We start from the raw sequence: 26,975 nt of genomic DNA, 5'->3' as shown, positions 1-26,975 counted from the left end.
GGCTTGACAAAATGGGTGTTCAAAAACTGAACTAGCCTTCTCAGAGCCGCAGAGAGCACCTTTGGGACGAATTAGAATGAAGTTTTATAAAAGCGGTATGTTTAGAGTTTTGGTCCTGTAAAGTGCCCTTTTTCTATCCCTTTTTTTTTAACATTTGGTCCTGTAAAGTACCCTTTTTCATTTTGGTTCCTTTTCTATCCCTTTTTTTAACATTTGGTCCTGTAAAGCAGTGGTTCTTAACTTTTTTAAGCCGCGACCCAAATTTGAGAAATATGTTCATGTCGCAACCCAAAAAAAAGTCACAATTTTTTCATTGCTTTATTTTAGGTCGTATTTTTAAAAAATCTTCAATCCTACGATGATGATTTTTTTTAACTTACAAATTTTTTCTTAATTTTTTTAATAATAAAGATAAACCAAAGTACTTTTCGATCTAAGGAAAATTTAATTAATAATCAAGTGTTTTTAATAATTTTTATTGACCAAATTAAAATATATTTATAACTTTTTGAAAATAATTGGCATTTTAACTTATTCCTTAAAAAAAAGAAATATCAATACATATGTTAAGTTTTTTAAATTTTAAATACAAGTCATACAGTTTTAATGAGAACCTTGTGCTTGAATACATTTAGAAAGATCTTCAAACCTCGGTTGAATGCTTGTCAAGGAGCACCTTATATCTATTTCAGGATTTAACTAGTTCCGGTAATTGTTTTTGATTACACACCGAGCCGAAAAACCAGCTTCACACACATATGTTGTTGAAAAGGGCAATAATACTTTTAGGGCTTCTTTAACAATTATTGACTTTTCGGTTTTTAATTTTAACCAGAAAGCACATAAAGATTCAATGTTTTTGTAGAAATTGTATTGAAGTGCTTGGTCACTTTGTATTTCTATTAATTGTTCTTGAAATTGATTAATATTAACAAATTCCTCATGCAAATCACTTACATCAAAATTAAATGGTATTCGAACCCAATTATATTTGAAAACATCGTCTGCAGGGAAATATAGATCTAAGTCTGCTATTAGTTTTTCTAAATGATTAATACTAATTTTCTGTATTTCAAAATCTGTGATATCAATATTATTGTCCTCAACAAGTAAATTAAGAGTCGGAAATGAAGCAAGTGTCTTTACTTCAACCTTATTTCTCCATAATTTGAGTTTATTTTTAAAACATGTAATTTTTTCAGTTAATTCAATAATAGTATGATTACGTCCTTGCATAGACGTATTTAGATTATTTATTTCAAATAAAATATCTGACAAATAAGCAACTTGAGTAATCCACTTCAACTCGGAGAATTTAGATGCTAATGGGTGTTTTGTTTCTCTCAAAAATAATTCGACTTCTGTCCGTAATGATAGTACTCTTTGAACAACTTTGCCCCGGGACAGCCATCTAACTTCAGAATAATATAATAAATGTTCGTATTCTGCACCAGATTCGAAACACAGCTCGCGGAAAATTCTACAGTCACGAGCTCTTGATTTGATAAAATTGACTACCGCAACAATTTCATCCAAAACGATACATAATTCGGGTGATAATTTTTTTGAAGCAAGATTTTGTCTATGTAACAAACAATGAATCGATATAATTTGTGGATTCATTTGTTTTGCTCTTGTCGAAAATCCCTTTTGAGATGCTGTCATGGCAGCTGCACCGTCCGTGCAAATACTGAAACACTGATTCCAATTTAATCCTTCATCTTTAAAAAACGAATCGACTATAAGAAAAATATCTTCACCTCTAGTTGTTGTTGACATTGGTTTGCAAAATAAAATGTCCTCCAGTATATCTGTTAAACCTGGATACAGCACGCAAACCATGAGTTGAACATCTTTACTTACATCTGTCGTTTCATCCAGTTGAATACTAAATAAACCAGCAATTTTTATAGCAGAAATAAGTTGATTCTTAATATCAAATGACATATCATTAATTCGTAAGCGAATTGTATCATTTGATAATGGTATCTTTTGTAATTTCTTTGAACTTTTATCTCCGCACATGATACGTGCCATGCCAATGGCAGCAGGTTTTATAAGTTTTTCAGCAATATTATTGGGTTTCTTTTGTCTTGCAATATGCCAAGCCACATGAAAAGAAGCAAGTGTAGCTTGTTTGGCAGAATTTATAAAACCACTACTACTTGGTGCATCCAAACGATGTCTTTTTAAATGGGCTTCTTTTCTTTCGAAAAAAGTACGATCTTTTCCCTCAAAGGAAAAATTTTTATGTTTTGCATCAAAATGTCTTTTAAGTTTGTTCGGTTTCATCGATTCATTAATTAATATTTCACTGCACAACACGCATTGCGGCTTGTTTACTCCTCGATCATAAATGCAAGTAAAACCTAATTCTAAAAATGCTTCCTTGCATTCACTTTTTGCCATTATTAGGGTGATTACAATTTTACAATAAGCACTGCAGCTTGATCACTCCACTATTAACAATAAGACAAAATTTGTTTCTAAAATGCGCTTCGCAATGGCAATAAGACACGCCCCTTTTCGGCTGACAGCTCTTCAGCAGCTCTTAGAGAGGGCCCTTATGTTAATTCTTTTTTACTTTTTTATTTTCTTTTTTATTTTAAACATTAACTAATAAGTATCTTTTATTCTTATATTAATTTTGCACCTTGATATGCTAAACTAATTTTGAGTCGTGTGCCATTTTTAATTATTATGAACGAGGATTAAGGGTATGGAATTACCCAGGTACCTCATTAAGCCTAGGCTGAGTAAGCCACAATGACTTCTTCTAGGAGGTGTTGGTATTACTTATTATTTGGTGCATTACTAAATTTTTTGGTTTGACTCAGCGTGACCCAAGAAATATGTTTCGCGACCCATAGGTTAAGAACCACTGCGTTAAAGCACCATATAATCGATATGAGACAAAATTCTTAATATGATTCTAAATTATCCATTTTCCTACAGGCCCCACAAAATGTTTCGGTTAGGACCTCTCAAAGTCTCTTCTCTGCTTTTATATTTTCTCACCTTAATTTTAGTGAAAGATCATATTTTTATTGATTTTATTATAAAAACTACTTGCATCATAATTTTTTTTAACAGTAAGCAATTTTGGAATTTGACATGCAATTCAATTCTGAACATTCGCTACTCTTGGAATTAATTCCTACATTATTATTATTATTTACATTATCACTAGTATTCATTATTATTATTATTTACTTTATTTTTTAAGTTCATGTTTTTAATAAAAAACTGTATTTATTGTTTTTTCTTAACAGTCAGCAGTTTTGGAATTTGATCTGCAATTCAATTCTGAACAATCGCTACTCTTGGAATTAATTCCTACATTATTATTTACTTTATTTTTTAAGTTCATGTTTTTATTAAAAAACTGTATTTATTATTTTTTCTTAACAGTCAGCAATTTTGGAATTTGACCTGCAATTCAATTCTGAACAATTGCTACCCTTGGAATTAATTCCTTATTATTATTTACATTATCATTAATATTTTTTATTATTATTATTTGCTTTATTTTTTAAGTTCATGTTTTTATTAAAAAACTGTATTTTTTCTTAACAGTCAGCAATTTTGGAATTTGACCTGCAATTCAATTCTAAACAGTGAATCACTTCTGGATGCTCCTGGAATTAATGCCTACATCATCCGAACTCTTGCTCTGGAAATATTTTATAGTGGGCGGTAAGTTTTTTTTTTACACTCTTAGTTATAAGATTTTAATCAATATTTTAATTTTATCTTTATGCCTAATTGTATTTTTATCCCATTTCAATTTAATTTTGATTTTTGAAACTGCTTGGTGTCACCCCGTTAACCTGGAAATAATTAATACTATAAAGATGTTGAGGTTTTACTAATTAAAATAAGAGTAGAACCTTGCTATACTGATTGTGATTATTTTCTGTTCAGATAACCCAAAAATTCTGTTTATAATTGATGTTGTTTTTATGTTAAATGTTCTCTGTTTTAGCATTATATTTGTTTTAAATTTATATTAGGAATAACTTACACCAACTTGTTCAAAATGTTTTGAAAAGTATTCAAGAAAAGAAATTATTGCTGAAATGGGCTGAGGTAAGAAAATGTATTTATACTTTATTGCTAATGGGCAGGCCGATATTGTATTGTGTTTTAGTTTTACATTTTGATGCCATCCAATTTAAAATAACCAGAAAAATAAAAGAAATTAGTTCATACGTTTAAAATAGAATAATATTAATGAAAAATTATAGCCTTTCGTTAAAATTGAATTTTTAACAATGTTAAATAATTTATTTCAATGGGATACCTACAAATGAGGTAGTGTGGATATCTCGATCCTGATTGGTTGTTGAAACGTGGCATTTATTTACGTTAGCAACTGTTCTTTCCGTTCTATTTCGAGTAAACCAAGCCCGTCAAGTATCAATTCTTTTAAGTGACACATTCTAAATTCTTTCACATATATTTCAATTCTGCCACTCTATATTTACCAAAAGGCCGACACAAAGCTATGTAGAACATAAATAAATTTATTATGCATCAAAGTTGCCAGGTACACAAAACTAAAATATATCACGGTTACAATATTTTAAGTTAGGCAAAAGAAGTAGACTGGAACAAATTATATTTCAACAAATTTGGTGTGCTATACGACTCTGTATTTAATGAACTTGACGTTGATTAACAGTTTAAGTTATGTAGAGAAACTTAGCTCAACTTTAATACTCCATATTGCTGATGACGTCATAGGTCACATGGGTATGGAGGTGTGGGTATGGGAGGTCTTCTTGGAATGCAAGTACTCAAATGATTAAGACCAGACCGACACAAAAGTAGCCTTGTGCAAAAAATATTGTAATTTTAAACTGAAATTGGTAAACTTTGAAATCAGTTTCTTGTGTTGATGTAATAATTAATATTAAGAGGATGTTTATTTAAATGCTTTCAGAACATTCACTGCCATCCGCACAGTGACCCAGCTGAAGAAACTTCAATGGAACTTGATTTATTTGCTCCTCCTTCTTCACTGGATTCATTTTCTCTTTTAACTGCTTGGAGAGACTTTCTTTTAGTGACTGTTGTAGTAAGTTATTCATCTGTTTTTGTTTTCTTCTTGTAAAAAGAACAAGTTAACTTATAAGTGAACTATTATTAAATGTGAATCCATGCAGGGGTCAAAGTCTCATTATAAATCCTATATTTTATTATATTTTTTAAACCTTAAAAAATGTCCTATATTATCTTATTTCTGCAAAATAGTCTTTTATTGTTCTTTATTTTCCAAAGTATTAGAAATAGTAGTAAATAGTTTTTATAAACTCTTAGTCAGCATTTGAAAGCAGGAAGAATAGGCAAAAACAGATAAATTTTCTGATCTGCAAGAGAGAGTATTTAGCATCCAATCACAGACAGCTAGTGTCTCATGACTGGAATGAAAAGAAAATGCATGTAAGAAAAATTAAGGCATCTCAGACTGTAATTGATGCTGGCCACAAATATTTGAAAATTTGACGAAGAAAATAATTCCATAAAAAAGTAACTCCAAAGGGAGAGATAGTTAAATAATTTTTAAATACATAATTTAATTTTTGTCCCGTAAATGAAAAAAATAAAATATGTTATTTTGATATTAGTAATCTAAGAATAAAATCTGTGTAATTTTGTTGAATAAAGAAAAATATTAATTAAGGCAAGTTTTTGATTATTAAATGATTATGATCATATTTAAAGAAATGTATGTAATGCATTATTTTTAATTGTCCTATATTTTTTTCAAAGAAAAAAAAACCTGTTTTTTTTTTTATTATTATTATTATTGTTTCTTCTATTCCTGTCCATGTCTTTAAATGTATTTAATTAATTTTAAATTTAAAATGGTTTAACCCATCAATCTTAAAATATTTAAAACTAGATATTATGGTTTTACAAGGAAATAAGCTGAACAGCTGCTGTTTTGTTAAAAGGCTATTTTGTTATTCAGGCTGTTTTTCGCCACACTCGATCGGATCAGTCGAGTCAAATTTTGAGCTTATATTTAAAATTAAATTTAATTATTTATTTTTTGTGTAGTTATGAGTGTTTTAAACGTTTTCATATTGAATATTTTTGAACTGTCAATCTCACATGTCCTGTCCAAAATCCAACCACTGTTTGGTTACATTAGCCAGAGAAATATCAACTATACAAGGATGTAATTTATACTCGATTAACTGAGCTTCCATTACCTGAGATTTCTGTTAACCAAGCCATTAATGAAGTCTGTTTTTTTTTTCTGAACGAGCCCTGAAAAAGACCACACTTTTTAATTTGCTGTCCAGCTCTACTGCCCCCAAAAACACTCAACTTCCAAGAAATATTGCACCCTGAGAAGTCAACAGCGGCGAACAATACTTTGTTTCCAGTGGCCCTATTGAAAACCAGGTGCAATGTGTTATCAGATTGTACTTTTGCAATAAAAGGTTACAGAGTATTTTAAGAAATAGTAATGTAAAATTCGCAAATTAATGTATATTAAATTTTTAAAAAATTGCAATAATTTCTTGAGATTTGTGTTAGTTTTGAAAATGCATCTTGAAGTTTAATTTTAAAAATAGTTTCAGAAAAATTTCTATTTGCTTTTTAAAATCTACTACTAGTAGGTGATTTCCTTTTTAAAATTGTTAAGCTGTGAAACATAACTTTATAAATGCTTATTTTTTTTCATTCGAAAATCATTCTGTTGTTTTTCATTTGAAAGATTTTAAATCAGGCACTTTTTTATGTACAGTTTCTATTAACTGAGTTTTCCGATATGTAAGGTACGAGCCGTCCCAATTAGCTCGGATAATCGACGTTCTAATCTACTGTAGTTGTCATTTCATTATGTTTTTAAAATTATTTTATTATTGTTGTTTTCCCTACTGTATTGTTTAAAAGCTTCAAAAGTATTATCAGCAGGAACTAGCAGTACCAGAGAAAAAAAATCTCCAAATTTATACATGATCTGTCTTAGTCAACAAAATACATGCTCAACTGCAACTTTTGCCTAACATCTCTTTGGAATGCATATAATTGGAAAAATATTAACATACCTATTATTAATCTTTTAAGAATAAATTGACTCGACAACGTAATATCTGCAACAAAATTTTAATTTTATTATAAACTAGAAATATTTAATATTATTTACAAATCAATATTCAACACAAATGTTGTATTATAAATATTAACAAAATGTATTAAATATTTTAGACAATGTATTGGCTTCGTTTTAAAACAATTAAAAAAAATTTCTTATCCTCTGTGACTCAGGTAAACCATTTTTAATAAAAGCAATCATGTCTATGGCAACACAAAAATGAGCTAACTTTGTTTTATAAATTCTTATTTCAGTAACTAAAATCATTAACATTTATCTTAACTGATTTTCTTTTAGTGCCGTTTATCCTCTCCGCCCAGCATCTTAGGAATTGTATTTTACAATGTTTAATTAAAAAAATTAATTAACAATTTAATAAAATCATATTGATTTTTAAAAAACAATTAGCCTTAATTTTTCCTTTTAAACTCCCTTATCAACAATAACTGAACTTTGATACAACATAAATATATATTTCCAATCAGTTAATCTTTACTGGAAAAATAATACTTTGTCATCTCTCTTGTTGTTTCAGTTGTGATTTTTCTTTATGAATTTCTTGTCTTTTTTTATAATTATTATATATAATTTTTTTTAATAGTATGAACCTGCTCTGTTTACATCGGATTCCAAAAAGCAAATATTGAAAAATATTTTGGAGCAATTTACATCTGAGGTAATGTTATCTTAGATATCTTATTTTTTGATTTTATATTTCGGAGACTCGAGCTCTCTGTATTGTAGGTGATGCTCAACCATTTTTAGGTAGCAAGTCACTAAAAAAAAAAAAAAAAAAAAAAAAAAAAAAAAAAAAAAAACGACCAAGATGAACATAAAACTGTAACCATAAATGAAAGGTGTAATATGGATAACTTACTATTGTGTAATTAACTTTTTTCACTCAGGTCTAGATAATGAAAATTAAAATAAATTAGAAATATTTAATGCAAAGAAATATTTTTGTTTTATTTAACGTGGTTACAAGAAAATAATAGAGAACAAGAAATAAATCCAGAGGGAAAATAATAAAAGAAAAAAAAGGTCTATTTTTGCTCAAAATTTCAACATTATTTTATTTTTTATTTTATTCTCTTTAATCATAATTTATAAGTTTAGCAGTTTGTTGGGTTGTCATTGTACAAAACTTTAAATAAAAAATAAGTAAGTAAATAATTTAAATGCTTTCTTTTTGTGCAAAATAGTTTCACATAATTTTTTTTATATATTTACTTTTTAATGATTTTATAGGTATTTTTGGACCTATTACTCCCATGTGTGTGTTAAGGGCTATAAATTATCATTTAAATTGTTTAGTATCTAGAATTATTTATTTACTAAATAATTCACAATGCTTGTTTTAAATTTAAAATTATGTTTTTGTTCTAGTCTTTTGTTCTCTTGAGAATCTGCATGTTTTTGTGTAGATTTTCCTTTATATGCACTACTTTCTCCTTGAATGAAATCATGAAAAGCAGATATTCTATAAGAGTATCTACTTAATATTGGGGGGGGGGATTAGTATTGCAAGGATAGATTGGTAACATTTTTTTAATTAATTTATTTCTTAATAATTTTGGATTTCAGATCTTAATGATTTTAAAACAATACAATCCTTCTGATGATAAATTAGGCAGTTTTTCCATACGTTCTGAATTTTACATAACTTAAAAGACAATACTTATAACCTTTGCATGTTTTGTAACTCATATGTTCATTCAGCAAATGTTTCATTTTACTGATGTCTTACTTTCTTTCAGTTGACTGAAAGCAACCAACAGATACTTATTTTACTTTCTGAATTGTTCTTAATGCTATCTCGACATTGGCAGAAGTAAGTATGAATTTTGGATTATCTCTTTGTCTCAAGGTTGGCATTTTGTCTGGAAAAAAGACCCATTTTTTCCAAAACACTGGAAAAAACTGGACTAAATGGGAAAAAAACTAAAAAAGATAAATGCAAGTGTTTAGAATGATTATAAGAGTAGCTGAAGTTTAAACTAGTTAAATTTTATATAGTACTAGAAGATTAAAAGTTATTCTCATATACTTAATATAAAATGGTTTATATAAAAAAAATTATTTTCATATTATTTTTGTAGTTTTATGCAGAATTTTAAAATCTATGTATCTTATTATTTAAGAGTTGCTTTGAGTATTCATACTTAATAGCCATTATAAAAATTTATTAGTTATTTGTAATCGTGATTTCAATATGCATTTCTTAGTAACCTATATGTTTAGTATATGAAGTAAAACTTTGATTATTATGTTTTAACAGTTCTTTAGTTATAAAATTAGATTTTACTATACGATTTACATTTAAAAAAAATTGTTGTTAAATTAGTTATTTAAACTTCTTAGGAAATTCTTAATTCTTTTTAATCCAATTATTGCATTTAAGTTTTTGCTTATTTAAAAATGATTTAATAAATAGTTTGAGGATAAACATTATTATTTTTATTTAAGCTAGACTGCAATTTTAAACTGTTTTAAAAGTGTTAAAATATTTGATATTCTTTTTGGATAAGGAGTTCCTACCATTCTTTTACTTGAGTTGGAAGCAATCTATTTCTTCCATGGCGGGTTTTTTTGCGATTTTTCCTCAGTAGAACAAATTTGTCATCCCTGCCATTTCTATTGCATTGTAAAACTTAAAAAATATAATTTGAAACTTTACATAATTTTTAAAAATATAATCCTCAATCAATTTTTTTTAATGTTCTGTACCGTGAGATACATATTATAAAAGAATAAATAAGGTAATAATTAGAATAAAAATTGAGGAAAATCTTGCAAAATAGTCCTTTAAATCATATGCAGAAAGGGAAACATTAGTAAATACAATTGGCCCTTCAAATTGGTCGAGGAATACTATAGTTTTAACAGTTAAAACGTAAAATGTTACTTGCATACTTATCTAAATATAGAACTAAAAGGGTGGATGTGAAGTGTGAGAAAGCATTTAATTTTGAATAATAAACTAACACTGAACATACGAACACCTTAGAATACAACATACAATAACCAGTCTTTTGACTGGTCATGGTTTGTTTAGTGTTAAGAGCAAGAATTTAGATTTAAAAAAAAAAAGATTAGTTCAAGGTTTTTATGCTACAAACATATAATTTTTTATTAAAACTCCTTTCTGGTATGATTTTTTTGTTTACTCTTGTGTGAATGTTTAAAGACTTTAGTTTTTATTCTTTACTTTTGATTTTAATTCAGTGCGAAAATAGCAAAAAATTAGAATCCACTTTTTGCAATTATTAAAAATATCTAAATGCTCATCTAAGGTACTCAAAATGACCATGTTTAGCAAAAATGAGAAAATGTACCAAAGCCTGTTTAAATGTCTGTTTCAGACCTTCTCAGGCTTTTTTTCTGTTTACTGTTATGAATCGGAGGACCTGTGCATAATTTATAAACAGTTTTAAAAACTTTCCTGGAGATCAGCTATTTTGTAGTTCAAGTGTATTGAATTAATAATTAATTCCTTTTTAGAGCTTATTAAAATAGCTGATTTGATCATTTAGAAAGTTTGAAACACAAATCAGGCAAAAAATGAAGAATTTTAAAGATATGTATGTTAGCAAAACAGCACTTCATCAGGGGACACACTGTCTGCCATCATACAGGAGAGCCTTTCTGTCTCCAGTGGTAATACCAAAAACTGACTGTACCCCGGAGGCCTCAAAATGAATAAACAAAATAAGAACAAGCAATTAACAAATCAAAAATTGATATGTGAATGCAATGAAATATTATGCAGGCTTCAATATTGGCCGAATTATTTGAACATCTTTAAAATACTTTGAAATAAAAAATTATAATGACAGTAATTAAAAGCAAAACTATTATTCTCTAATGTGACTTTGAAATTCTCAATAGCTGAAAGAAGATCCATTTTATTATTACAAATAAATTTAAACCTAATAATTTAACCAATCAAAATATTCTTAAAAACTTTAAAGTGTTGTTGGAATTAAAATGTGCTGAACTAATAACATTTAACTTAAAATCTTTTATCGTTTAAACCCATGAAAATTTTTTGGTTATGAATTTTAATATCAAGATCTAAAAAATTAGCACTATTTTCATCTGAATTGGTCTTTATTAAATTAAGTTCTTTAGGATAAATATCTTTAATTAAATCAAAACCAATTTATAAATTATGTTGTAAAAATTTTTATTCATAAAAATTTAAGAAATTATTAGCAAATGCACTCAAATGATAATTACCCATTGAGATACTTTGAATTTGTCTGTAAAAACAAGTACCCTTAAAAAGATAATTTTGAAAAATGTTTACATTGCCTAAATTAATCCAATCATCCCTGTTAATGTCCTCGTTACTCAAATAATTATCAAAAATTTCTAAACATATATTCTTCAAATACTTGTTATAAAAGATTATTTAAAATTTTTGATATTTTAATTGCTTATTCTTATTTTGTTTATTATCCATTATTTGACCTCCGGGCACAGTCAGGTTTTGATATTACCACTGGAGGCAGAAAGGCTCTCCTGTATGTTGGCAGACAGTGTGTCCCCTGATGAAGTGCTGTTTTGCTAACATACATATCTTTAAAATTCTTCATTTTTTGCCTGATTTGTGTTTCAAACTTTCTAAAATATTAAAATAAGACAAATTTGGTTTTAGCACTTTTACATTTTGACTTGTTTTAAAAGTTATTTTCTTATTACTTCTTTTTTTGAATTTGAGTAATGTTTTAATTGTTTCTTTGAGTGTTAAGAGTTTTTGGGGTTTTCATGTGTTTTTAAAAATTATGGAAAAGATGACAAATATCTTCAGTGATGTTTGTCATCTTAGATCAAAGATCTTTGGAGATAGTCCTGAAACTGTTTTGGGCTTTGCAGTTTTCAGAACAGAAGTTTCTTATTCTTTTAATGAGTGCAAAATGTTATAAAATGAGTAACATGAATATTCAGCCACAGTACAAAAATCCGGACTTTATTGTTTTTTGTGAAAACAAACTTAGCACCAAATGTTATTGGGAAGGCAAACCTGAAAATACTTCAATTTTTTTTTTTTTTTTTTTTTTTNTTTTCTTTCTGGAGAAGAAATCCCCAATCAATATAAATAGCTTTTGACAATGTAGCCACCATAAATATATTAACTTGGCCTTCTTTTTTTCCCAAAAACAAAACTGGCATATAAATGACTTTGATACATTATCTCATTTTTGCCACTTATTGATTTGATCACTGCTGTTGTCAAAAAAAAATTTTTTTTAAATCTCAATGGAGTTGAAAATACAATTGATTAAAAAAAAAATGGTGGTTCAGTAACTTTAGTTTACTGTCATTGTAATTGTTGTATAGAATAAAATTTAATAGTTGTTTATTTTTATTTCTAGGGACTATGTAGCTTTTGTAAAAGAGGAAGACTTGAATCCTATTTACAAAATAATTTCTGAAGTTGCTTCCAATATTGACACCATTCATCTGCGAGAACAGTTGGTTGTTATTTCTTTAGCTGTGTTCACCATTCGAATATTTTCTAAACACAATGAAAAAAGTTAGTTGGATTATTTTACTCTTTATGGCTATTTTGACTTTAGTAAGTTAGGTGATATAAGAGTTACTATGACTGATGTGTGTGTATATTAATCAGAGCAGTATTTATGATTGAATTATCTACTTTTCTGAGAAGCCAGTTTAACTTATACCCTATTCAAATTTTCAACAAGCACTTGGAATATTTGTGTATTATTGCAATATTGCACACACGCTCTCCCATATATAGGCATCTTATTGTGAAAAGATTCCTTTCTGGAACCACTCTGAAAAAATCAGATAAACTTTTTTTCTGGGTGTATGTAGCCACCCAGTCTTAACAAACTTTTACATATTTCTTTTTTACTGACTTAACAGCCTTTTGTGGGCTAAGGTCTTTTTTTAGAATTTTTTTATTCTGCTACTTCCTTGTCAGGATGTTTTGGTTGTTCACTCTTTGTGCTTCAAAATCTCCATTAAGGCAGTCAATTTATTTTAGTCTAGGCTTGTCTCTGGTTCTGTTCCAATCGGTTTAAAATGAAAGATTCTGGATGTTAAGGAGTAGTAGATGCAACCAGCAAATTTCATGCAGTTTACAGTTGATAATATCTGCTTCTCTATTGTTGGATCTGTGCCTTCATGTACCATTGTTATTCACTGCACTCAGAATCCTTCTCAATACTTTTTCCTCGAAGATGGCTTGTCGATTTTCATGAAATTTTATCGTAGCCCAAGTTTCTGGTCTATTGATGGTTTTATATAACATGATTGTTGTTTTCCATTTTACTAATTTTGACGGCAGAAAATTCTTTAACCCATTAAGTACACTGTGTTATATAAGAGTACAATTTACGGCAAAATAATTTTAAAAGGGAAAAAAAGACTTCACTTTATTAAATTGCAAGTAATTGTGCACAGTGCTTAAAAACTCAAAACGATATTACTGTGCTAGTTATGTTGGATAAGTAATATAGTTAAACCCCGTTATAGTGAACGAAATATTTGATCCTGTGTCTTGCTATACACATATAATATTATTTTTTGTGGATATCGTGAACCGAAAGAAAGAGGAAATTGGATATTATGAACTTTTTTCTGTCTTTGACTGATTTTTCTTCTTCATTTTTTGGTGTTTTTGAAATTTCTACATAAAATACATATACCAATTTTTATCTATTGATTGGATTGTAGCCGTAAGTATTTTTTCTTATTTGCTACTTCTATCTCAGTTTCCCATTTCTAAATAAGGGCCATCCCTAAATTTTTTGTACCCAAGACGAAGAGTAATGAAAAATAAAAGTTAACACATTTTTTGTTACTTCATATTGTTTTTTAATCATTTTTGAATTTCTTTTTATAGGTAATTTATTTAAATAATGTAATAAAAAGGAGCAGTTCGGAAAAATTAGTTAAAATTGTTTGCAGTATGGATATAGTGAAATTTTGGTCCCCTTGAAGGTTCACTATAGTGGGGTTTGGCTGTATAACCCTATTTATTTGTATATTGCCTTACAAATACTATATTTAAACTTATAAAGGGAAAATTTATTTAACATATTCTGAATTTACTGAAATTATTTAAAATTTATAATTCTGAATTTATTTAAAATATTCTGAATTCATAAATTTACAGTACTTATAAAAAAACCTAGTACTCAGTTTCGATTGAACTATATTTATATTTTACCTTTAATGCAAAGAACTATTCAGAGTATCCTTATTATTACTGGTTAATGAGACAAATAACTTACATTTCATATTTTTAATGTTGCTGTCCCTGTATTTTTACTTTCTTAAACATTTTAGCTTAGCTTCTATCAAATTATATTATTACAAAAGTTAATTAGTTACAATATTTCAATTAGATTTTGAATTTCCCATTATTTTAATTCAATTAAGCATAGGTAATTCAAACTTGTTTAAATTAAATTTTGAGAAAATTGAATTTTTCACTTTGTTCATAAAATTCTATATTAAAACAAATTTATTGTAATTAGATTTTTTGTACAATTTTCTACAAAATATATGGGGAAAAATTCTTCCTCAGGTGATCAGTTTGAGCAAAAGTGCTTATTGATTCAAAAAAACAGTAGATATGTAAGAAATCTGTTTCACTCTCACAGTATTATTGTTTTGTACTTCAAAAATCAAAAATTCTTGTGGAAAAAATGGAATATTATCTCATTTGCAGTGGCTTTGATGATAATTTCAAGCTAACAATATTTTCTGCGAAAAATAATTTGTACTTCAAAAATTGTTATCTAATTCGGTATTGTTTTAATCAAAATTCTGCTTTTTTTTTCCTTTTTTAAAAATTACGCATAATATTTGATAAATTACTTATTTAAAACTTCGAAGGAGAAAAAGAATAGAATTCTAATATTTTATTTGATTCTATTTCATTAAATATTACTTGCTAAAATTTTCTAATCTTCTGCAACTTCAGAGTAGTAACTCCTGGTTTATGATACAGAAAAAAAATAGGGGTCATCTCATAATTCTGTTCTAAAATTTTTTTTTTTTAGTCAGTAACATTAAAGAGTGGGTAAATCCTTGCTGCCAGTTACTAAAAACATCCTCTCAACTGATACATCGATCTGTAGATCCTAAAGACCTTGAAGGATTTTTAAAGGTATGCATATTTTCCCATGAATTGTGATGTATTCAGAAGGGGGATCGAGTGATTTGGAAGAAGGTCGAAACTGGATTATTCCATTCTATATTCAACTTGAACAATCAAATAATGTAGTTTTAAATTATTTTGGGTATGATTAAAGTTTCAATCACCTGGTTCTCTCTTCTGAACATATCACTACCTATGAGTAAGTTATGGTTGATTGTGATATTATCAAGTTAGAGAAAAATCTTTTCTCTTGTTAAAATAATACTATTAAAAATAATGCATGTGAAAACATAAACTATTTTGCATTTAAAAATCTAGTTTTTATCTTGAATGAAAATCCTCCTTTTCAGAAAAGCAAGTTGGGGACAGTGTTGTATATTAACCAATCTTAACTTCTTTTTTTTATGAAAACTGTTGTTGTTTAAATAACTGCTTGGTAAAAAAAAAAATTTTTTTTTGCTTTTATTTGTTAAAAATAATTTTTTTATGTTAGTTAACCCACTGACAGTTTTGCACGTAACAAGTTAGATTTCGACCTGCAGTCTTCTCTGCGTAACAAAACCTATTTTTCCATATTATTAGATAGGGAAATAGTGTAAAGGGGTGAAACATTCTTCCAATTTTGTCCTTTTGCTAACTGCCAGTGGGTTGAATAAAATAATTTGTAAGAAATGGATTCTTTGCTTGTATATAAATATAATTTACACTTCAAAAGGAAATATTTTTTGAAGTAAAAAACGTTGATCCATGCTAAAACATGGTGTTGTAACTAGGCCCTTGGATGGCACCCATTTTGAGTTTTGTCAATTGGTTGCTTTATTTTCTCTTGTAATCCAAACTAATTTTAAGTAGCCTGCATAAATTAAAATAGATTGAATTAATCACTAATGCAATACCAAATGATGTGTTATTGTCATTTTTTAAACATTTGCTGCTTTACTTGAAGCGTAAAAATTTTCTCCTGTTGTGAGTAATAAAATTTTTGTGCTAACTAGAACTTTTACACAAATCTTGCATAGGTACAATACAGAGACTGATTAAAGGTGCAATAAGTATACCCTTTTTTATTTTTGTGATGAAAATAGATTATTATAAAAAGGAATTTTTATTGTTGTGTGAATGACATTTTAACTATAACAGTACTGTTTATGGGATATGACCCTATTAGCAGAATATACTGTGTGAATCTGAAGCATGCTACGTTCACAAATCCAAATTTGTCTGCGATCTCAGCACACTCGGACAGAGATTATTATTGTACAAAATACAGCTTAAGCTAACATACATGTAACCAAATTTGTTAATATAAGGTCCTTAAAAAATTATATAGAAAAACTTTGTGTTTAAATTTAAGTTGAATGTTATACAATACTGAAATAAAACGCTACGCTGGTCTGTTTTCTAGTAACAAAAAAAAATAATAATAATAATAATTATTTCCTCAATTCAGTTTTTCAAATTTTTGTTCGAAACAGGGTTAGAGATGTTTTATAAAATAGTCTGGCCAATTTTCTGCGATTTATTTGTTTGTTCCTTAGCAATAGAATGAAAACCAGGATGCTAAATAATCTGCATTACCCGATGCCGCGCTGGAGGCTTTCTGCCATCTTGGAAATTACTGCTTTATGGTTTTATTTTCCCGCTAGTAGATTGAAGAAAATTATACAGAAACTAGAAAATCAAAAAAATTTCTGAAACATGCCTGGAAAACCTATAGTAATCACCAACACAGATAGCTTCTGTTGGTACTGGTATCAACTTCACATACTGAAAGCAAAGTTCCTCGAGTGTGTGGTGGAAATATTTAAGCTTGTCAGAAAAAGATACGGTCCACTATACAACACACTTTCCTTAGACCCTGCCTTCCCTATAAGTTTATCACTACACTTTTTAGTCACCTTGTGGCTTATCCGCCAGATGCCTGACGAAGTCAGACAAGGTCCATCAGACTGTCGATTCTAAGGAAATTGAGGACCAGAAGGGGGGATAAGTATATGTCCTCTCTGGAAGTCCCATACAGTCCAGGATGTGTTCAGGAGACGCCTGCTCACTTTGACATTCGGAGCAGACCTCAAAGATTCTCCTGCCTTCTAAAAACGAGAGACTCTTTGTGTGACCGCTTGCTAATCTGGAAATTGCGGTTTTAGAAGCTCTGCCACAATTGAGGGCGAATGAAGAACCTGGCTCTTTGCCCATTTACCAGTGATGGCAATTAGGAAACTTCTACCCCTTTGAAATTTCAGAATTAACTATGGATTGTTGTTCTAGGAAGATAAGTGTTGAGGAAGGATTAGCATGGTAACAGCCCTCCTTGGCCAGTCTATCCGCCTGCTCATTGCTGTATATGTCAACATGAGATGTGATCCACTGAAAATAAACATCGTGGAATTTTGAAATGAGCTTGAGTATTATTAAGTTTACTTATTATTGGCTGAAAATTAGCATCTGTGCAGTGTAAAAATTTTTAAAATTTGGCATTGAGAGAAAGAAATAATATGCAAAAAAAAAATATACTCCTTTCATAAAACTAATATTATTAATATTGTTTCTTTTTTCATGAAACTAATCGTGTTCTTTGTTTGTTTTTATGCAGCTTCCTACTGTGATAATTATTCTCCTTAATGAGTTAGTTCAAAAAGTGAAGGACTGGTTACCTATTTTAAAAAGCCATTCCATTTTACCTCTCTTAGTGAGCTTATTAATCAAATGCTTGAAAGTGAGTTGTATTTTCAATTTATATTTGTGGCAAGCTTGAAATTTAACTTGTTTCTGATGCTCTCTTTTTTTTTAAATTTTATCTTTTAGTTTAAAGTTGGGATAGAATTGTCTCATGCAATAATTGTGCTTTTTCTATCTATGTCCTCAGATAAAAAGGTAAGAAGCATTTTCTTTACTTTTAATTAATTTACTTTTTTTTAATCAGCTAACTTAGTATGAGTTCTTACTGTTAGAACCCATTTCTATATTAGATATAATCAAGAAAACTGTAGAAATGAAGTTTTAACACACCCTTCATATTATCTTACGGAATATTGATCCTACAGAAAAATGTTTCATGTGCTTTAGTGAAAAATGTTTATGAAAGTTATTTTGTTAGAATCTGCAGTTTAAAAAAAAAATCTCTGATGCGGTAGTGGGCTAAGCACAAGAAAAAGGTATCTGAAAAAAATTTTGAAGAAATAATATTATTATTTATACTCCCCCTTTATTTCCATGCAGCGTTATACTCTGAGGAATAATGTAAGAACAACTGGAAATGCTGCCATTTTAAGACGTCTTCAGAAAATTCAAATTCTTATAAAACTGGCGTTTTATTTTTGACTTTACAATTATAATAAATGTTTGTAAAAGTGGTCACAAAGTTTATTTTTATAAAATTATTAATATTATTTATCAAATTATGGTGCGCACTTGTTTTAAAATACTTTTGATATTGTGCCCAAAATATAGGGACAATGAAAATTAAATACTGTTACAAGGTTATGAAATTTTCACAAAAATATTTTCATTTCGCACAATAGTATATTTTCACAAAAAAAAATGGCCCTAAAAATAAAACCCAGGTCGACTCCTAAATCATTGCTTTATATTTCCATTAATCTATTCTTCGAAGGCTATTTTCAAATCTATGTATGGATACAAAATGTATTTTATTTGGAATACATTTTAATTAGCATGATTCTTTTTTAAAACTTTTTCTTTAGGTGTACTAGTGCACTTTTGACTCATAAAATATTTGAATGGTATTGAAAACTTGGCAATTTTTTTAATCTTTTTCACTAAGGAAAAAAAAAAAACAACACTGCTTCAGTGCCTTACACTTGAGGCAAAACTATGAATTTTACTGCATATTTAACATCTTTTGGGGAAGAATTATCTGGATTTTAGAACAAACAAATGACCACTTTAAAAGCTATTAAATTTTTTTAAAACTCATCAAATTGATAAGAATTTTCCACTTAGTTGAAAACTATCAAAATAAATGAATAATTCTCAACTTTGAACATTTTTATGAGACCAGTTAATGCAGCATTAGTCCAGATCTATTTTTTTAAATAAAAAAAATGCATCATAAAAGTTTTTTATTTCTAATGCAGAGCTATGATTTTTCTTCTTATTGGCATTTTGTACCTTTTTTTGAACTAGCATAGAGGGCACTGGCCAAGGCTAAACTTTAACTAACAGCCATGGATAACTATTGAAAACATGCAGCAGTTGCGAAAATAGCATATTATTTACACAAAAAAGCATTATTTCATATGATGACAGAACTTTCAAAAAACAGCCTTGAACTTGATTTTCTTAAAAATTATAAATCAGATTCATTAATTTTGAAAAAAATATATATATAAATAACAGTCAAGAAAAATTAAGAATGTGTGAAAACATTTTGTTTTGAAATATAATTTCTTTTACAAAATTGTATCATACTCTTATTTCTCAAAAGGTATTTCAGAAATATTTATGCTAAACTTAAAATTGTCTTATTATATTTTATTAACAAAAAAAATGCTATCTTTAAAACTAAAACATTTCAAACATTTTACATTTAGGCTGCTGAAACATTATGTAATTCTGGTTTTATGTCTGAAATGATTCTTATTCTCTCTAATATTGACTTTGAAATACAGATTTCTGAAAGAAGAAAAGGCACAGTAAGTTCATTATTTATTTTTGTCAAATTATTCCTACAACATTAATAATTTTAAGTTTATAGCTATTAGATTGTACAGTTTGGCTACATTAAAGATGCACAACCTGCTGTTTGGGGATGTATGTGGCTGGTAAATAGTCACAAGGTGATCCCTAACTTTCAAAAATTGGATTGGAAGTATTGCATAACTAATGAAAAAATAATAATAAGTATAAATATACTTATTATTATTTATTTTTAACAATTTCAATTAAATTTGCAAAAATAGTAATATAACTTTAAAATTGCAAAAGTAAAAACAATACTGATTCAAAGAATCTAAAAATTATAATCTTTGAAAATTTTATTTAAAGAATTTTCTCTTTAATTAAAACATGCTGCCCAGAGCAGGTGTGGTTCAAGAATTTATTTAAAAACTAAGTATGTACAGTCGGACCCCGATTTAACGAATTCATCGGGACCGGAAATTTTATTCGTTAAATCGGGGTAATTCGTAAAATCGGGGTTCAAAAAGAAATTTTTTTTGTACATATGTATTATTAAAAATTACTAGTTATAAACGACTATCTAAGATAAGAAAGGAATCTCCTATTCGACTCATAGTCCACGTGACAAACCCCCGGAAAATGACCTTGCAAGTGTAATGTCTTATTGACTCTGCCCACCTACCCACGACTTTCACTGTTACGAGTTTTTCTTTTGTTTGAGACGAATATGCACTTTTTCTATTTTATTCCTCCCAGGAAAGATTTTTTTCCCTTTAGAATCTGTCAAATACAAAAAAATGCAATACTTTTCTGATCAAAATTAATGAAAAATATTTTTTCCGGATGCTGAAATAATTCGTTAATCCGGGGTTAATTATTCGTTAATTAGGGGTTTTTGACTCTGTTTTTGCTGGGGTTGAAAAAAAATTCGTTAAATCGCGAAATTCGTTAAATAGGGGTTCGTTAAATCAGGGTCCGACTGTATATAAACGTCACTAGCTCAATGGTTAAAGCAATGATATTTCATAGTGATTGTCATGAATGACAGCTTAGAGCCCCTCTAACTTCAGATTGATGGGTACCAGTTTGTTTGGGGAGTAAAGGCGACTGGTGCACAGTTCTGAACACAATGCCAACATCATCCAACTGATCAAGAAATAGTGAAGCCTTATCCTTTGGCCCGACATAGGCTGTTGCGAGAATGTTTTGCGTTAAGACTTTAATTTTTCTTATACAATAAAAAATAATGAAATTAAGTTTTCTCAATGAAAGTTTAGAATATATTATAGTTATAAATCATATTATATAGTTAAAATACTATATCTAAAAATAAATTTTAAGATTTTTATACTAAATTTTCTATTCTGCCTTTGTGGAAACGATCTGAGTGATGTGTTGTATAGTGGAATTTGTAGAAAGATCACGTTGTGATTTCTCTTTAATGTAGGCTAGCAAAAATATTGTCTACAAGTAAGTTTTGGAATAGTTAACTAATTATAACCTAACCCATACAGCCATAAACACAATGCACAAAAAAATTAAGTATAAAAGTGGAGAAATAAAATTATAAGGAATTACTACTTTATTTAGATATATTTAATGGAAATCTCTATGTATTATAAGTAAAATTTTGTATAAATTTGACCACATTGCCAAAGTAACATTATAAATCAAGGCTAGCATTGTAATTAAAATATTAATGTTTAGTGTATTAGAATTTACATTTATAAAGTTTAAAGCTGCATTGCTATTGATAATCAAAGAAATGAAAGGGAATTTATGTATATATTCTTTTCTTTTTGTGGACCCATTTGTTCTAAATTTCTGTCTGAAACTGTTCCAAAACACTTACTGGCTCATATAAACATGAATAAGTACTTCTTAGTTATTCTCTTATATTTAATGTAAGCCAGCTTATTTAAAACAATTTTGAACATAAGTGTAAATTAAGTTCGTCTGCTTAAAGTAGTGAAGTAGTTACTACACTTCCAAAGTAGTTTGTAGTAAGCTACAAAAATGATGTAGTGTTTCTGACCACTGGATGTAACATATTGTAAAAAAAATTCATAGACTTTACTCTCAGCAGTTAAGGAAATGCATCATAAAATATCACATTCACGAAAGAGTGTTATTTCATAAGGCAACAGAACCTTCAAAATACATCCTTAAATAAGTTTGTATCACACTGTTTGACTTTCAAAGCAAGGACAAATTTTATGGTTAAAAATTAATTATTTTACTTTTAAAGTGTTACTTGTATATTTTCAAACCATAATTAGATAAGTATTTGGTTAAATATGTTTTAATGGACTATGTTAATTATTATTTTGCAGTATGTATGATATTTACATAATTACTATTTTTTTAGGTATCTCAGAAACAAAAATTGAGTCAAATTGATGTTTACTATGCTTTTTTGAGGTTCATTACGGTTTTACTTAAAACATTGGGAAATTACTTTTTACCTGATTGCTGGAATTTCATTGGAGTTCACCAAGATTTAATGCATTTAGTAAGTTCAAATTATGGAATTCTGCAAGAATTTTGAAATACCACAGGAAAACCTGGAATTCTCAAGAAATTTTAAAATACTCAAAAAAAAAATGTGGAATTTTCAATGAATTTTAAAATATCATGAGAAAATCTGGAATTCTCATGGAAAATTTCAACAAATTATTTTAACAAATTATTTAACAACAAATTTACTCTGGGAATTTCTGGAGTATTAGAAACTCATAATTTCGCCCTAAGTATGTTTTCATTTATTTATTATGCATTAAAACTTCTATTACTGATCAATATATTTGCTATTTTGTCAGAAATCTGTTTTTAAACCTTTTGAAAAGAGAGGGAAATTACAAAAAGTAGTACATTTTATTTGACAACTTCAATAAAATAAATTTCACGACTTTTGTGAAAAGTTCCTTGTTAAATGATATAATAGACACAAATAAAAAATAACCGAAGAAATTCCTTTTCCAAAAAGTTGTTCTGAAACCTAGACCTTCTCTCCTTCTAAAAAGCAAAGGAACATAAACTTATATCTGAAATGCTATGAGTAAATATTTTAAATTGTTCAAATGCAGGATGATAAAATGACAATAACGGCCAAAAACCAGATTATTGATTCCAGGTGATCAATTTGATTTTAACATTTTATTTTGAAGCATGAAATTTCATTGTTATATAATTTTAGGTTTAGTACCTTTATCTTAGTGTTGTTTTTTTTTATTTAATAGTAAATTCATACTTAATTTTATGTACCTATAAGGAATCAAATAGTATGAACACGTTAAAATTGTGCTAGTTTGAAATTTATAAACTCTAACTGTACATATTTTTGTGTTATTATACTTTTGTTTTTTGATATCTAGTTTAGGAAGTTGGCACCTTTGAAAAACTTATGTCAATGTTTATTAAGTTTTAATTTTTTATCTATTTTAATCATGAGGGCTTTTTTTTCAATATTTTATTATTATCATTTCAGAGTCTACACAAAGGGAAAACTAGTTTTCGACTAGACGACATTCAAGAAGCTATATTCACCTCAAATTTCATTTTGCAATTATCTTCTCATCGACTTGCTTGGAAACTGGAACATCCCAAATCTCTCAATGTACTCCTGGTATGAAATTTTTTTATTTTCTTTAGTGATAGCAGCTGTCCTATAATTCATAATTTTCTTTTTTTCTGCAAAAAAGCAAACAAATATTTGTCCTTTTATCTAAAATAGAGCAATTTGGCCTATTTTTTTCTGATCTGCTCTTCAACTAGAAAAAAAGGTCATTGCAATTTTTCTAAAATATTACCTTTGATAATTTTCTGAAGTATTATTGCTTCTAATTAAATCTAATTTAATATTGATAATGGATGTTGTTTCATTAAATTCTACATTTAATTAAACAACCATTTATTTCTAAGAATTGAGTAATTTTTCTTTCTCTTTGTTTTTATTTGCTTTATGCGTATATTATTGTGTATAATCATTTTTATATTGTATTTTGTTTTGTTCGTAGATTTTAAATGCATTTTTTTAAAAAATAAAATACATAATTTTTCATTTTACTTTTTCTTTCAGGTTGATGTTTGTAATTGTGTGTATGGGACAATAGCAATTTTAAGCAAACCTGAGCTCTTGAAATATTATATTATGGTTTGTTATTAGCTTATCTTTATTATAGTTTAGTCAAGTAAATATGAGAAAATACTTAATCGCTATTGTTATTCTTCAGAATTGATGATTTCATTGTTTTCTGATGAGTCACAATGAGGTTTTATTGTATGAACTTATTGAATATGTTAATGGCCATTTTACCACAATTCTGAAAATTAGAAAACTAATTCCGATTTATTGTTTGGAACTTAAAAACAAAGTACAATTTGTCAATTTATGACATAAAAAGATTCTTACTTACTTTAAATGAAATGATAAAAAATATTTGCAGACTGTCTCTAAAATGTTGTGATACACTTTTAGGTGAGGTAAAATATCATCATAAGAATTGAGAAGTACATAGCATAGCTGCCAAGTGTACAGATTTTATCGGAACGGTTCCGATTTTTATGCCTTGTTCCGATAATACGATTTTGGAGTCAAAATGTTCCGATTTTTCATCGTAGCGTATTTTTTTCTTTTACTCTATAAAGCGATCCATGTCCGATTGGCGAAATCCAATCAAATCACGTTATCACTTTGCTCCGACTCTAGCTCCATTCGTATATTTGATGACGTATGTACCAGTCGCTTCAGAGACACCAAGAGGAAATTTTAGCTTCCTGACTCCTTGTCTTTTACTTGCAACCGTACCGGTGTTGAATGTTTACTCGGAACGCATCTCTTCGATTTGAGTTTAGCTTTGAATGTTTTTCCACATGGTAATCTGAAACAATGTCAGAAATTTGGCGAAGTCAGTGTTTTCGCGACAATTATAATGAAGAATTTGATTTCATCAAAAAATCAAGAAAGGGGACATCGTGCGCGTTATGTGTTGCTTGCAATACAGACATTAGTATAGCACATGGCGGAAAGTGTGATATCATTTCACACGGGAAAACAGCCAAGCATGCTACTGCGTATACAAATATGAAAAAGTCGGCAAAAATTTCCGATTTTGTGTCGTCCACTATTGATCTACAATCAATTAGAAGCGAACTATTGTTCACAGGATTTCTCCTTGAACACAATATTCCGTTAGCTGCTGTGGACCATGCATCAAGGTTGTTTTGTGCGATGTTTCCAAATTCTCCGGAGGTTAAAAAATACTCGTGCGGGAGAACGAAAACTAGTTATTTGGTTCAAGAAATTGCAAATAACACTTCCGAGCAAATTGTAAAAAAGCTGAAGACTAATGTGTTTAACATAGCGACAGATGGGAGCAATGACTCGTCGGACAATCAAATGTATCCAATTGTGGTCACATTTTTCGATTATGTGTTGGAGTTATTGAGCTGCACTCTTATATCTTTGCCAGTTTTAAATGATTCGAGTACAGGTCAAAATATTGCCAATCTAATTTGTGCTTTTTATTCTGAACCAGCATACCATGGGAAAATTGTTTATCGTTTTCCTGTGATAATGCAAGGAATATGATGGGGGAAAACAGAGGAGTTGGTGCATATCTCAAGGAAAATCATTCTAATCTGTTAGTTTTTGGCTGCCTTTGTCATCTGATCAACCTGGCGGCTGAAAAAGGAGCAAAGACTTTGCCCATTTCATTTGATGACCTACTTATAGATATTTATTATTATTTTCATAGAAGTGGGAAACGAAAATTAGAATTTAAAAAATTTCAGATGTTTGACAAAGAAGGTGGTAAAGAAATTCTAAAACATTGTGCGACAAGATGGTTATCCCTTGATAAATGTATCACTCGCTTACTTGAACAATGGAGAAGTCTTCTCTTATATTTCAAAGAAGTGTGTTCTGAGAGCAAAGTAACTACAGATTTCTCACCAAAAATCTCGGCGTTTGTAATACCAAAATTACAGAAGCAACAAACAAATGAAGATGTTCAAACAGAAGGTGAAGGGTCTAAAATAAAAAATACTAAGCACAAGGTTTCCGATACTACCTCAGTTTGTTCAAAAAAGATGAAATCTAAACAGAAAATTAAGTCAAATGATGAGTTTAAGCAAGGTTTAAAAACAAAAGTTTCTCAAGAGAACTTAAAGAAATTTTTAGGTTGAGATGGAAAAAATTTTCTCGTCCTTAGTTCTAATTTGCATCATTCTTTAGCTTTCTTTCTAAAAAATTTCTTTATCGTTTTTGAAAAATTCAACATATTGTTTCAATATGAAGAACCTCAGGTTCACAAAACAAAACGTGAACTTGCAAATTTTTTCACTGAATTATTAAGTAGATTTGTAAAGGTAAGTGTTATTAACAGTTCAAGCTCTGTATTTGATGTTAGGTATAACATATTTGAGAGCCAAAAAAAAGATTATGAGTTAGTTGTTGGCTCTGAATTCAAGGACTCCCATTAAAGAACTCTCTAACAAAGAAAGAACAGAGTTTTTTTCTCATGTGAGAAAATACTTCTGTACATCTTGTGATTATATAATTGCTAATTTCCCTCATAATTTGCCATTATTAGAACATGCTGAAGTTGCTGATATGTCTAAAAAAACTGAGAAGACATTTTCATCTGTGAAATATTTTATTGACTTATATCCCTCTATGCTACTTAGAGAAAATTATGAATCGTATTTTGATGCAGTTGATACTCTCGAGTCAGAGTTTCTGTCCTATCAGCTTGAAAAATGTCCTGAATCTACTATAAATAATGAAAGAGCTGATAAGCAGTGGGCAGAACTCTCTAAAGAGAAAGGTCCTCCAGGAAAACCAAAATATGCGAGATTATCACGGGTGATGTTAGGAATTTTAACATTTCCTCACAGTAATGCAGCCTGTGAAAGACTTTTTAGTCTAGTGCGAAAAAAATAAGACTGAGTTTAGGGGTAGCATGAATGCGTCTACTTTGCAGGCAATTTTGATTGCCAAGTCCCAAATGATTCAGCCTTGCTAAAGACAAGTGTTTGATGAAAAGTTTTTAAAATCAGCCAAATCTGCTACAACTGTAG

The 26,975-nt window shown here is 28.7% G+C and overlaps 2 protein-coding genes across 6 annotated transcripts in view; both read left to right on the top strand.

Annotated features, from left to right (window-relative positions):
• Nucleotides 1–26,975, top strand: part of LOC107439260 (coiled-coil domain-containing protein 92) — an 879,443-nt gene that overhangs the window by 256,140 nt on the left and 596,328 nt on the right. The window lies entirely within an intron of this gene.
• LOC107447901 (nuclear pore complex protein Nup188) overlaps nucleotides 1–26,975 on the top strand; it is a gene marked incomplete in the record, with an annotated part of 82,481 nt that overhangs the window by 46,251 nt on the left and 9,255 nt on the right. Inside the window, 13 exon segments of the mRNA XM_043052409.2 lie at nucleotides 3,577–3,696; nucleotides 4,014–4,089; nucleotides 4,946–5,080; nucleotides 7,716–7,790; nucleotides 8,872–8,945; nucleotides 12,493–12,653; nucleotides 15,157–15,263; nucleotides 17,848–17,970; nucleotides 18,060–18,128; nucleotides 19,808–19,909; nucleotides 22,264–22,407; nucleotides 23,383–23,520; nucleotides 23,974–24,048. Of these exon segments, the coding sequence (XP_042908343.1) occupies nucleotides 3,577–3,696; nucleotides 4,014–4,089; nucleotides 4,946–5,080; nucleotides 7,716–7,790; nucleotides 8,872–8,945; nucleotides 12,493–12,653; nucleotides 15,157–15,263; nucleotides 17,848–17,970; nucleotides 18,060–18,128; nucleotides 19,808–19,909; nucleotides 22,264–22,407; nucleotides 23,383–23,520; nucleotides 23,974–24,048 (1,399 nt within the window).

Source organism: Parasteatoda tepidariorum, chromosome 6, assembly GCF_043381705.1.
Source record: "Parasteatoda tepidariorum isolate YZ-2023 chromosome 6, CAS_Ptep_4.0, whole genome shotgun sequence".
Taxonomy (NCBI): Eukaryota; Metazoa; Arthropoda; class Arachnida; order Araneae; family Theridiidae; genus Parasteatoda; species Parasteatoda tepidariorum.
Note: the sequence above shows the minus strand (reverse complement) of the source record. Positions and strands in the feature narration are given on the sequence as shown.